The 11,539-nt window shown below is 54.9% G+C and overlaps 1 protein-coding gene and 1 long non-coding RNA gene across 2 annotated transcripts in view; one reads left to right on the plus strand and one right to left on the minus strand.

Annotated features, from left to right (window-relative positions):
* Window positions 1-1,958, minus strand: part of LOC111742739 — a 98,418-nt gene extending 96,460 nt beyond the window's left edge. The window contains exon 1 of the long non-coding RNA XR_002781450.1: window positions 1,761-1,958. This is a non-coding gene — a long non-coding RNA (uncharacterized LOC111742739). The remainder of the gene's footprint in view (window positions 1-1,760) is intronic.
* BHLHE40 (basic helix-loop-helix family member e40) lies at window positions 1,098-6,755 on the plus strand. Its single transcript, XM_011364637.2, has 5 exons — window positions 1,098-1,457; window positions 1,620-1,689; window positions 1,954-2,061; window positions 2,972-3,095; window positions 4,458-6,755. Exons 1-5 carry the CDS (start codon window positions 1,378-1,380, stop codon window positions 5,312-5,314), a joined length of 1,239 nt encoding a protein of 412 aa, XP_011362939.1. The 5' UTR covers window positions 1,098-1,377; the 3' UTR covers window positions 5,315-6,755.
* Window positions 6,756-11,539: the final 4,784 nt, after the last annotated feature.

Genomic DNA, 11,539 nt, shown 5'->3' on the forward strand with positions numbered 1-11,539 from the left:
CGCAGTCAGCGGCGCGGCGGCCCGAGCCCCGGCCACGTGAAGCGTCCCGCCCCGGCCGCTGCAGGGCAGGCGTCGCCGCCACGGTTGTGTAACGCTGCAGCCGGAGGGGAGGCGACCCGAACGCCCTGTTCGGGAGGGGGCAGAGGCGGGAGGGAGCGCAGGGCGCCCCGCCCGGTGTCTCTGTGGGCCCGACTAGCGAAGAGGGTGGGGGGCCCTCGGGGGTGCGCACGTGGGATGCCTGCCGCCCGCAGGCTGTGCGGGCCGGCGGAGCCCGGGGGAGCCGGGGGCTGCGCCGCACACGCTCCGCGGTCAGGTGCGCGCAGCGTGCTCGCCGGCGGCCTCGGCTGCCCCTGCGCTTGGCCGCCAGCCGGCTTCCCATGGGGTGACATCCGCCCCGCCCCTCGGCCCCTCCCCACGGCGGGCAATTCCTGGACGCGGGGCCGCGGAGTGGGGGCAGGGAAGCCGGGACGGAAAGAAACCCCAGCCTCTGGGGAAGGCAGGGGGCCGGGCGACTCCCTCGGCTGCGCGCGGGTTCCTGCGAGCGGCCGGGCGGGGGAGGAGGAAGAGGGCCGGGCTGGAGCGAGCGAGGGGATATTCCTCTCCCAGCTTGAGTCAGACGCGGGCGGATCCGTCCTCCCCCGTCCCCTCCCAGGAGACGGGAACTTACTTCATTTCCCTGGGGCAGGTTCGCCCACGTTACCACCACCACCCCCCCCCCCGGCTCCCCTTCCAGCTTCCGCGCCCCCCGCCCAGCTGGGCAGGACCTAGGCCGCGCTGCCACCCCCTCTTCGGGGAAAGGCAGCTGCACCGCAGACACCTGGGGGCCCGGGCTGGGGGTGGGGGCCCCTCACAGCCACGGGAGCGTTGTCCAACACGTGAGGCTCATGTGATGAAGCCGGGGGAGGGCGGGCAGGTCGCTCCTTCCCTCCCCGGCAGCGGCCAGACGTGCCTGGAGTCACAGGGTAGAACACGTAGCTCCAACCCACCCACTCGCTCCCATTTAACCCAGCCCGCAGCCTCTCCATTACACCGCGCTCGCCCCCCCCAGCCCCCGCCCCAACCGGCCCCCCCGCGCTCCCTCCCGCCTCCCCGCCCGCCCCACTTCTCATTCACTTGGCTCGCACGGCGCAGACGGCACAGGGAGCACACACCGCCAGGCTGTGCGCAGAGTCGGAGCCAGAGGCCGCGGGGACACCATGCACGCCCCCAACTGAAGCAGCAGCGCCTCGAAGCCGCAGCTCCCACAGCCAGCGGATTTCAGGGAGCTCGGACTCAGAGGAAGCCTTACGGAGAGAGCTCCGCGGACCCCTCCAGGATAGTCCTCACCCGACGCTCTCCTGCAGACAGGAGCGCATAGTGGCCCCGGCTCGCGGTGCCATGGAGCGGATCCCCAGCGCGCAGCCGCCCCCCGCCTGCCTGTCCAAGGCGCCCGGACTGGAGCCCGGAGACCTACCAGGGTAAGTGGGCGCCCCTGGCCCCTTGAGCCTCAACAACAGCACCGCGTTTCGCGCCGCTCCTACTTGGAGCAGCTCCCGGCGCATCCGGGGGTTCTCGCCCGCCAGGCTCCGCAGCCGGGGCGCACGCAAACTCACGGCCATCCCCGTCCCCTCTCCCTGCAGGATGGATTTCGCCCACATGTACCAAGTGTACAAGTCGAGGCGAGGAATAAAGCGGAGCGAGGACAGCAAGGTAAGAGCCCCGCGCCCCTGGGGACCCCGGCCCCTAGCTCGTGCCGAGTTTCCAAGAAAAGTTTTTCTCACTCTGAGGCTGGAGGGGGGTCTGCCAGGTGCGGGCTCGGCGACTCTACCGAGTGGCTTGGCGAAGAAGGGGCAGGAGGAGGTTCTGGGTGTGACTCTGCTCCGCCGCCCGGACTCCTTGAGCCGTGGGGTGGGGAGAAGAGGGGCTTCTCAGCCCCTTCCTTTGGCGCCCACCGCCTCCCCGTGCGCCTTGCAGGAGACCTACAAACTGCCGCACCGGCTCATCGAGAAGAAGAGACGTGACCGGATTAACGAGTGCATCGCGCAGCTGAAGGATCTGCTACCAGAACATCTCAAACTTACAGTAAGTGAGAAGCTGGCGGCTCTCCAGGCCAGCTCCTCTTCCAGAGGGCGGGCGGGGGTCACTCGCCGCCTGCAGGGCCCGCGGGGAACTGCAGAGCAAGGGCTGGATCCGAGCCGCCGTGGCTCTGTTTGCGGGGTACGCTTCCCCAATCCCGAGATTTTCTGGAAGCCTCATGAGAACCACTGGACGTCTCCAAGTTGGCTCCAACACCAGCTGGCCTTCCTTTACAAGAGTTTTAGACTTTCCTTCTGATGATTTTCGGGGTTCTGGAGTTTTCCCGACTTGAGCAAACCAAGCAACAGAAATTTTATTTACCCTCCCTTTTCCCTTTTCTTTTAATTGTTTTAAATAAGAGGACTTGTTTTGATGTGCGATTTTTTTCACATCCTGTCCTTTCTTGGCAGTAGCCAACAAACAGCTTACTAGCTTGGCAGCCCTCGGTTGGGGAAAGGGGGAAAAAATAGTATTTGAGGAGGAAGAAAAAAGCCTGGATGAGCAGGGAGTTATGAAAGGGTGTCAGGAAAGGAACAAGGGGAAGCCTCTTGGCTGCCAAACACAGGAGAAGTCCCTCCCCGGGCTGACACCACTGCAGAGAGCTGTTAACTCGATTCCCCTGAGTTAAGGTCAGCAGCGGCTGCTGGAGAAATTTATCTGTCAAAGCTTTTTCCTAAGGTAGCAGCGGCTGCTTCTAAAATGCCTCCAAACATAGGTGGCACTCATTTTTTCTTCTTTAATCAGAAATTATATATATATATGTATGTATTTTTTAATCTGTAAATTTCAAATTAAATTTAGCCAACCAGGAAAAGCTATTTTTTGTCTCCTTTAGAGACATTTCTCACTGCTAGTCAGTGTCCCAGAGCTGAGACTCGTCTGAGCTCAGTGCTGACGGAGACTCTTTTGATTGCAGACTTTGGGTCACTTGGAGAAAGCCGTGGTTCTTGAACTCACCTTGAAGCACGTGAAAGCACTGACAAACCTAATCGATCAGCAGCAGCAGAAAATCATGGCCCTGCAGAACGGTTTACAAGCTGGTGAGTGCCTGCGTCTGGGTATCATCTCGAGAGAGTTCTAGCACAAACAGAGAGCCTGTGGGCTCAACATCTGCTCTAGGAAACGTTCCTGCAACGAATCGCTTGTGCACATTCGTTGTGGGAGATGCCGTTTTGTCGTTCCTAAAAGGTCAGGCTTTTCATTTGGGATGCCGCTGTGTGCCACCTGGCATAAATACAATTAGTCAGATGATCAAATATTTCTGTGGCATTTTGGCTGAAGAGTTTCTGGGTTCTGGGAGTCTTCTCCCCCCTCTCCGCCCCACTACCCCTTTTAAAATTTTAAAATGCCAAGGCACCTATAATTTGCATCGTGGGTGTTTCGCAGTTAGTCTTCTTCGCCCTGTTTCATTGGCGAATAAATGAGGGGTATGCCCCAGAGTTTTCCTGTTTCTCTACTTCCTTATGGCTCGGTGTGTGGTACGATCCTGGCAGGGTGACAGGAAATGCAGGAGTTTTTCCTGCATTTCGTGTGGTTCCCCGACTAGCCACTAGGTATCCTGGTGATTTGCACAATCTAACGAAACCACTGAAGTTTCATCATCCGCTCTACTCACAGAGACTCACACTCACCTTCTAACCGTCTCGTCTCACTGCTCCCAGAGAATACTGTACAGACCGGGGGAGAAATTTTTCCGCCCACTCCCTCATTCCATTCTTCTCCGCCCTCCTTTCCAAGGCTAGTGGGGTGAGAGTCACGCAGACCTAGCACGTGCTGCTGTCGGGTTCCTCATTGAAAATTGAAAGATGGTCATGCCCGATTTTGTAGGGGTGGGGTCGTGGATCGAATCCATGGAAAAGGCTTAGAAGTAGCCTCTCTATGTAAGGATGATGGCATGATTGCGACAGGTATAAGCCATTACAAATAAGCTTACTTCAGGTGACATTTTTCCTTCATTTCTCTGATTTTATGACTGGTCTCTGTCCTTGCTACCATGAGACTGATCTTCTATACATTAATTCTTTGGTTTATGAACATAATAGAATGTTCACTGCTGTGTCACTTATAATGAAAACTCGAGAACAACTCACAAATTCAACAAGAGGGGAAATAGTCCATCTACCTTAATGATGGTCTATTTCTATGATGGGACATTAATTATGCAGCCATTACTGTCATTTGGGGATTGTGGAAGATTTTGTATTTTATTCCTTATACTTTTCGGTGCAGTCCACATTTTCTCTGATCGTAGATAGTACTTTTTTTTTTTTTTTTTTAGAAACAGAGGCACAAATGAACAAAGGTATTAACAAAAAGGGAAGGTCCCAGCCTTTGGGCCGTAGGTATCCCGGTGACCCTCCGGGCCTCATGAAACTTCTTCCTTTGCGTCTGTGTTGACCCAGGTGAGCTGTCGGGGAGAAACATCGAAGCGAGTCAGGAGATGTTCTGCTCGGGTTTCCAGGCGTGTGCCCGGGAGGTGCTGCAGTACCTGGCCAAGCACGAGGACACCCGGGACCTGAAGTCCACGCAGCTCGTCACGCACCTCCACCGGGCGGTCTCGGAGCTGCTGCAAGGCGGTCCCTCCAGGAAGCCGTCGGACCCAGCTCCCAAAGCGATGGACTTCAAGGAGAAACCCAGCTCCCTGGCCAAAGGCTCCGAAGGCCCCGGGAAAAACTGCGTGCCAGTCATCCAGCGGACTTCCGCTCCCTCGAGCGGGGAGCAGAGTGGCAGCGACACCGACACAGACAGCGGCTACGGCGGAGAGTCGGAGAAGGGCGACTTGCGCGGCGAGCCGCCGGCCTTCAAGGGCGACCAGGGACGCAGGTTCACCGCGGGAGAGAGGATCAGCGCTATTAAGCAAGAATCCGAAGAACCCCCCACGAAAAAGAGCAGAATGCAGCTGTCAGATGATGAAGGCCATTTCCCTAGCAGTGACCTGATGGGCTCGCCGTTCCTGGGCCCCCACCCGCACCAGCCTCCCTTTTGCCTGCCCTTCTATCTCATCCCGCCATCAGCGACTGCCTACCTGCCCATGCTGGAGAAGTGCTGGTACCCCACCTCCGTCCCCGTGTTATACCCCGGCCTCAACGCCTCCGCGGCAGCCCTCAGCAGCTTCATGAACCCGGACAAGATCCCGGGCCCCTTGCTCATGCCGCAGAGACTCCCTTCCCCCTTGCCAGCCCACCCGTCCATGGACTCTTCGGCCCTGCTCCAAGCCTTGAAGCAGATCCCCCCTTTAAACTTAGAAACCAAAGACTAAACTCTCCGGGGGATCCTGCGGCTTTGCTCCCCATCTTCCCTACTTCCAAACGAAACGAAACAAAACTGTGTTTGTGAGAGAGGCGAAGTCGATCCAGGGCGTGTGCCGAGATGGTCTGGGGCGTGGAGAGGGGAGCTGGGGTGTGTGCGCGTGTGCAGCGTGTGTTGGTTTAGGACGCGAAAGCTCCTCTCGGCCTAGGGAAGACGTGAAGGCTTGCCTGCCGTCGGGAGGTTTAGAGGGACTGCGGCAGACCCCTGGGCCTTTCCTTGCCCGGCAAATGCTCCCTCCTCCCCATACGAGTCGGCTGGATGTTCAAAAGCTTCGAAGTCTCAGGCCGTGAGTCAGTCTACGCTTTGGGAGCCGGGTCTGTGGCTTTGAGAAAAAGGTACTTTCAAACGAGGGCTTTCCAGAGGGCAGTTCCCAGCCAGCTCTCCTGACCCCACCCGCCTCCCTGTCATTGTCTCCCTGACTCACCAGACAGGGACAGGGCAGCCAGACCAGACCCAAGCTCTCTGCAGAGCGGCGAGGTAGCAGACACAGACATGGCACGGTGGTGGCCCGGGGAGCTTCCGCAGGTCTGCTCCCCACCCCTGCCTCGACGAACAAAGAGAATGTAGTCCCCTCCTCGGCCTTTTCCTGAGTGACTAGCTTACTGAGCAACCGAAAGGGCCCCCTGGTCCAGGCCGAGCTGCCAGGGGCCGAGGGAGAAGTCCCTGGGGACCTCTGACACCTGTTTCTAGCTGTCACCTAGAAACAGTCTTGCTGTCCAGGGAACCAAACCCCAGGTCTGAGAGACACAGACACCTCAGTTCCAAGCGCCCCAAAGTGCATAAAGCTGAGTTTCAAGCAGAGCTAGACCCAGTTCGGTTCCCCCCTAAAACTCCTTTTAACACAGCTTAGCTTCCTAAAGGCCTAACCAGCCCTTGGACAAGAAGATCCTCTCGCAGGCTAATTCCCCTCGCCCGACAGCAGATGGAGCGTCCTTATTGCTGAAAAGGAGTCCGTCTCCTTCAGAGAAGCTTTATTTTTGGTCCAGAGTTCTTGTTTTCTGACTCGTCCAGCTAGCCCTGCACCAGCTTTTCAAAATGCACTATGCTTGAGCACCGATTGTGTTTTAACTCTTTCTTTTCCTGTTTTTATTTTGGTATAAAGTCGTTGCCTTTATTTGTAAAACTGTTATAAATATATATTATATAAATATATTAAAAAGGAAAATGTTTCAGATGTTTATTTGTATAATTACTTGATCTACAAAGTGAGAAAAATGAATGTATTCCTGTTTTTGAAGAGAAGAATAATTTTTCTCTAGGGAGAGGTACAGTGTTTATATTTTGGAGCCTTCCTGAAGGTGTGAAATTGTAAATATTTTTATCTATGAGTCAATGTTAAGTAGTTGTTTTAAAGTACTTAATAAAATAATCCTTTTCCTGTGGAAGAGAAAGATGGTCTCCTGCATTTTTTAAAATAACTCGATCATGAGATGAGGCTGTCTCCTGCTGTCCCCAACTAGTTTAATCTCACTGCCATTTCGTTCCGCCTCTCCCATGCCTTGTATTCAGACAGAATAAGCTTAGTCAATCTAATAGACAAATATTTGTTTTAAGTTTGTTTTTATTTTTTTAACTGATGCTTGCCAGAGTTGTAACAATCATCCCACGCCTCCTTCTACAGTTAAGCAAAAAGGACATTCTGTCCCTCCCCCCCTCCCCCCAACAGTCTGCTTTTGTCATGGTCCTTAGAACTTGACAGAAAATCGAAGTATGAAATTGTGGGCCTGAGTGTCCGGGGAGCTTGGTGGAGGAGCAGGCGCGCTGAGAAAAGATGTCCCGGATTATTACGCAATAATAATTGACGCTGGGCTAGCAGCTCTTCACCAAGGCAGTCTAACTTTTTCGAGTGGAGCAAGGTCTAAATGGATTTGCCATATCCTGTCTTATTGCTGCTGAAGGCAACATCCCATAATTATTTTCTACATCCTTCCTGGACTTCCTCTCACTGGGTGTGTTTGTGCGTGAATGGATATTCGTGTTCCTTAGTCAAGCGGCTCTTATGAAAAAGAAAAAATTCCGTGGGAAATGACCCGGTCGAATATTTTTGCCTCGCCCCGGCTCCCTCCCAGAGGTGTCCTGATGTTTCCTGATGGCCAGTGCCACACTCCAGACCCCACAGCGTCTCAGCCTTCCAGAACCCTCTGTTGTCTGGGGCCCAGGCAGGAACCTGCCCCAGGCCCCCAGGAAGCAATCAGCCAGACAAAAGCACCACCTGCCTGGCCTGGCTGTTGGCTTCACATGTCACCTTCCCCATCTCCTGTGAGCCAGCAGGCTGGAGAGAACATTGCCTGGCTTGTGTGAGATGCAGAGCGCAGGGTCCGAATGTTACAATTGTCTGCCATTGACCTCGATTGTCTGCCATTGACCTCTGGCAGCACGGTGTCCTGAAATGAATCAGGAGGTGAACCCATGGGCCCATCAACCAACCGGTGTCTGTCACCTCCCTGGGGCGGCTGAAGGAAGGGTTCCGAGCCCTCTCACATCCCCCACAGCAGGCAGGTGGCCAACCGTGTGATCTCCCCCTCCTGCCAGCACCCCGGGGCCGGCCCTCCTGCTGGTTGGGCCCCTGAATTCCTCCATGAACCGCTAGGCTCTTCCGGCCAGACTTTCTTATTGGTAAAAACCCAAACAAGTCGAGTTTATCCTGGGGACGGAGCCCGGGGTTGAAATCAAGACCGGACTCGTTTTGCACACCCCTCTCTCCTGGCAGTGACTCAGGGAGTAGCTGTGGGGACACAGGAAGTGGTTGGAGCAAACTGAACTAAAAAAAGCTTTGAGGGTTCCACACGTAGTCAACCCAGAACCCTCCTCCTGACTTCTGCCCCTGTCAAACACCCCAAGGAGCAGCTGCCCCTCTGCCACCTTGCCCTTCTTGCTTGCCCTTGACCTTCCTCCAGCCCCCAGTCATAGCAGGTTCCAAGTAGCTCAGAAGGAGACAGAAGCTGAGGGGGGGGGTGCGTGCACCCCGGTCTTTTTGCCCACCGGAGACAAAGAGGACCTCTGTTTGAAAAGGGGTGTGCGAGCGTGAGGGGGTGAAGGCTGAGCTGGGGCCCAGGAGGGGCGGAGGGAGGCAGGGGCGCGGCGGCCGGGGACCTGGCCGCCCTCAGACAGGGCGGGATCCGCGGGGATGGTCTCACCCAGCGCTGACCTGCCTGCCTGTTGACACAACGTCACGTTTCCGACTGCAGCCCTTTCGTGTGCGGCCCAGGGCTAAAAGCGGCTGCCGGTTCCTGGAAGCCGACGTGCCTGGCACAGCGTCAGCAGAAACCTGATCCCCGGGGAAGCTTGGCTGCCGCGGGATCGCTCGGCTCCTCCGCCCCCCGCCCCCCCAGACAGGGCCTGGCAGCGGCGCCGGCCTGCGGGGGCGGAGGAGGGAGTTGGACGCAGGCTGGGCGCGGGGACGAGGGCCTAGTTAACGACAAGGTAGCAGCTTCCCACGGGTCGCCGCTCATTAATGGAGCCTAACAACCTAGCAGTGCCATGATGAGAAAGGTACTCTTAGAAGTCACATTTTGTAGATCAATAAAAGCTGGCTCAGAGAGGGGAGGGGATTTGCCCAAGATCACACAGCTTCCAAGTCACCCAAGCATTAATGGGACGTTGAGGATGTTGGATTGTGGCCCTCCTTAATGGCATCCATGGCGAAGGCTTTCACAGAGTCTGGTCGTTTAATAATAACAATAATAATAATTCATAATAATACAAATACTGACACAACCACAATGAACAGCTAACACATTTGTAGCACTTACTGTTTGCCAGGCTCTCTTCAGAGCGTTCCTCATACGATAACTCAATTTTCACAGCGACTGCATGAGGCAAACGTAATTAATCTTTCCCTTATATGATTAACAAAACTCAGTCACAGAGAGGTTACGTAACTGGCAGAAGGTCACACAGCCTAAGGGCCGATGGTGAATCAGCATTTAAACCAAGGCAATGTGGCTTCAGAGCCTATGCGCTTAACTACAAAACTACACTGCCTTTCTCATTAAACGATAGTCATAGCAATAATAATAATAACAGCAGTAGTGGTAAAACTAGGAATAACTGCAACTGTGACTACCGGATTCCGAGTACTTTCTCTATGCCAGGCACTATTAAGCACCTGATGCGAATTCTCTCTACTTCCTATAGAAGCCGTGAGGGGTAAATATTAATATGCCCACTTTCAGAGCTCAGAGAGGGGAACCGCCTCATCTGAGGTGACACATAGGTAAAGGACAGGGCCATGCCCTCGCTTCTAAATGGAGCTGCCGTGACGGTCGGGCTGAAATACACATGATCTCATTTAATCCACTAAATAGCCCCGCCGAGTGGCTGCTATGAGCCCGCCGAGGAGCTAACTCCATATACCATCATCCATAAGGCCGTTTCAAAAAATACATTTGCTCTTCCAACAAATAAACGAGCACAAGTTTCTTCCTTTCGCCCCCTCCAAGGTGGACGGAGGGCGTGAGAGCAGGCCTGGGCCTCAGGTGTAGCTGAGGCTGTAGCTAACTCTTTATCTGCTCCCTCACAAAAGCCCCCCACGACACCACCACCGCACGTGACTATCGGGGCATAATGGCGGGGGCGGTGGAGGCCTGTAGGTTTACTCTGCTGAGACCCAGAATCCAGGTTCGAGGAAGTCCTGTATCAAACGAAGTGTCCTGGGGTGGGCGGGGACCATGCTTTTCTCTCATTTCTCTTAAGGTTAGGGGAGGGGCAGGGAGAGGGGCCTGGGCAGTAGCTACACATGGACCATGTAGGGCCAGGCCAGTCCCGAGGGAGGGCGGGGGCGGGGGAGCCGAGATTGAGTTTCAGGCTCTCTGGCTGGAAGGGAACCTGGGCCACTCAGGAGCCCAGGCCCCTGCTCCTGTCCCTCCTTGGTTCCCTCAGCCCACCCACACCCTGACCCAGCTGTCCAGCTGTTGGCCATCTCCCCAGGATTGGCAGGTGAGGGGTAAGCAGGGCCGGTGTCTCGGGCTGGAGCTTGACATACTGCTGGGTTCCCCTCAGGCCTCTGGGTCCTGCTGCATGGCTCCCAGAGACAGAGTGTGCTGAGTCCCCAAGTGCTTTCACATAAAGACTATGTGTTAACGGGATCGGCGTGTTCCCTTGAGAAGTCCTCAAGGTGCCACGTGGCATGAGGGGGGGAAGCCTTGGACTTCTCATCCTCTTCAGCTGGAGCAGCTCCCTTTTCCTGTCTTATATATTGTAGTGGTTTGTTTAAACAAGAGCTCCATTGCTAAAAAAAAAAAAAAAAAAAATCACAAACATGTTTGTAAAGCATCAAACTACAGCCCCTTCCTCAGGCATGGCCTTCACCTCAGCTGCCTCTTTCTCCGGGATCCAGAGGGAGGCTGAGGCCACTCAAAGCCACCATCCCTCCCAGCACCACCCCCCTGTTTATCCCAAGCCATCTGTTTGGCCCGACTACCACAGCAGAACCTGAGCCGGGAGCGGCCTCTCCCATTGGCTGTGGAAGCCACTGACACGCTTGTCCCCGGCTGGGCCGTCTAGTCTTGTGATGTGGCTGGATGTGGGCCCAAGGGCTTCTTCCGCTAATGACCGGGCCCTCCCTTCCTGGAGGAATCTTAGCAAAGACACTGAGGTGGGACATCAGGGGTGAGCTACCAGGCTACTTGGTAGAGGGGTCGACCCGATGTCATCGCCGAAAGCAACGGAGACAACCAGCCTCAGCTACACCTGAGGCCCAGGCCTGCTCTCACGCCCTCCGTCCACCTTGGAGGGGGCGAAAGGAAGAAACTTGTGCTCGTTTATTTGTTGGAAGAGCAAATGTATTTCTCGAAACGGCCTTATGGATGATGGTATATGGAGAGGAGAGTTATGCAAAGGTCTCTGAGGAATTAAAGTAGGGGGGAAAAGGAAGAAAAATTACTCTTTCCAGAAAAAAAAAAAAAGTGGGTTTCTTAAAGTTTTTAGTAAAATATCTAAAATGTTTTTTTCTTTCTTTACTGGAGAATTTTTAAACATATACAAAAGTAGACAGAAACAACAAAACAACCCAATTTAAAAAGGGTCGGAGGATCCAAATACACATTGCTCTAGAGAAGACATACAAATGGCCAAGAAAGACATGAAAAGATGCTCAACACCATTAGTCATCAGGGAAATGCAAATCAAAACCACAGCGACATACCACTTCACACCCACTAGGGTGGCTGTAATA

This window comes from Pteropus vampyrus, unplaced genomic scaffold (assembly GCF_000151845.1).
Source record: "Pteropus vampyrus isolate Shadow unplaced genomic scaffold, Pvam_2.0 Scaffold100, whole genome shotgun sequence".
In the NCBI taxonomy this organism is placed as follows: Eukaryota; Metazoa; Chordata; class Mammalia; order Chiroptera; family Pteropodidae; genus Pteropus; species Pteropus vampyrus.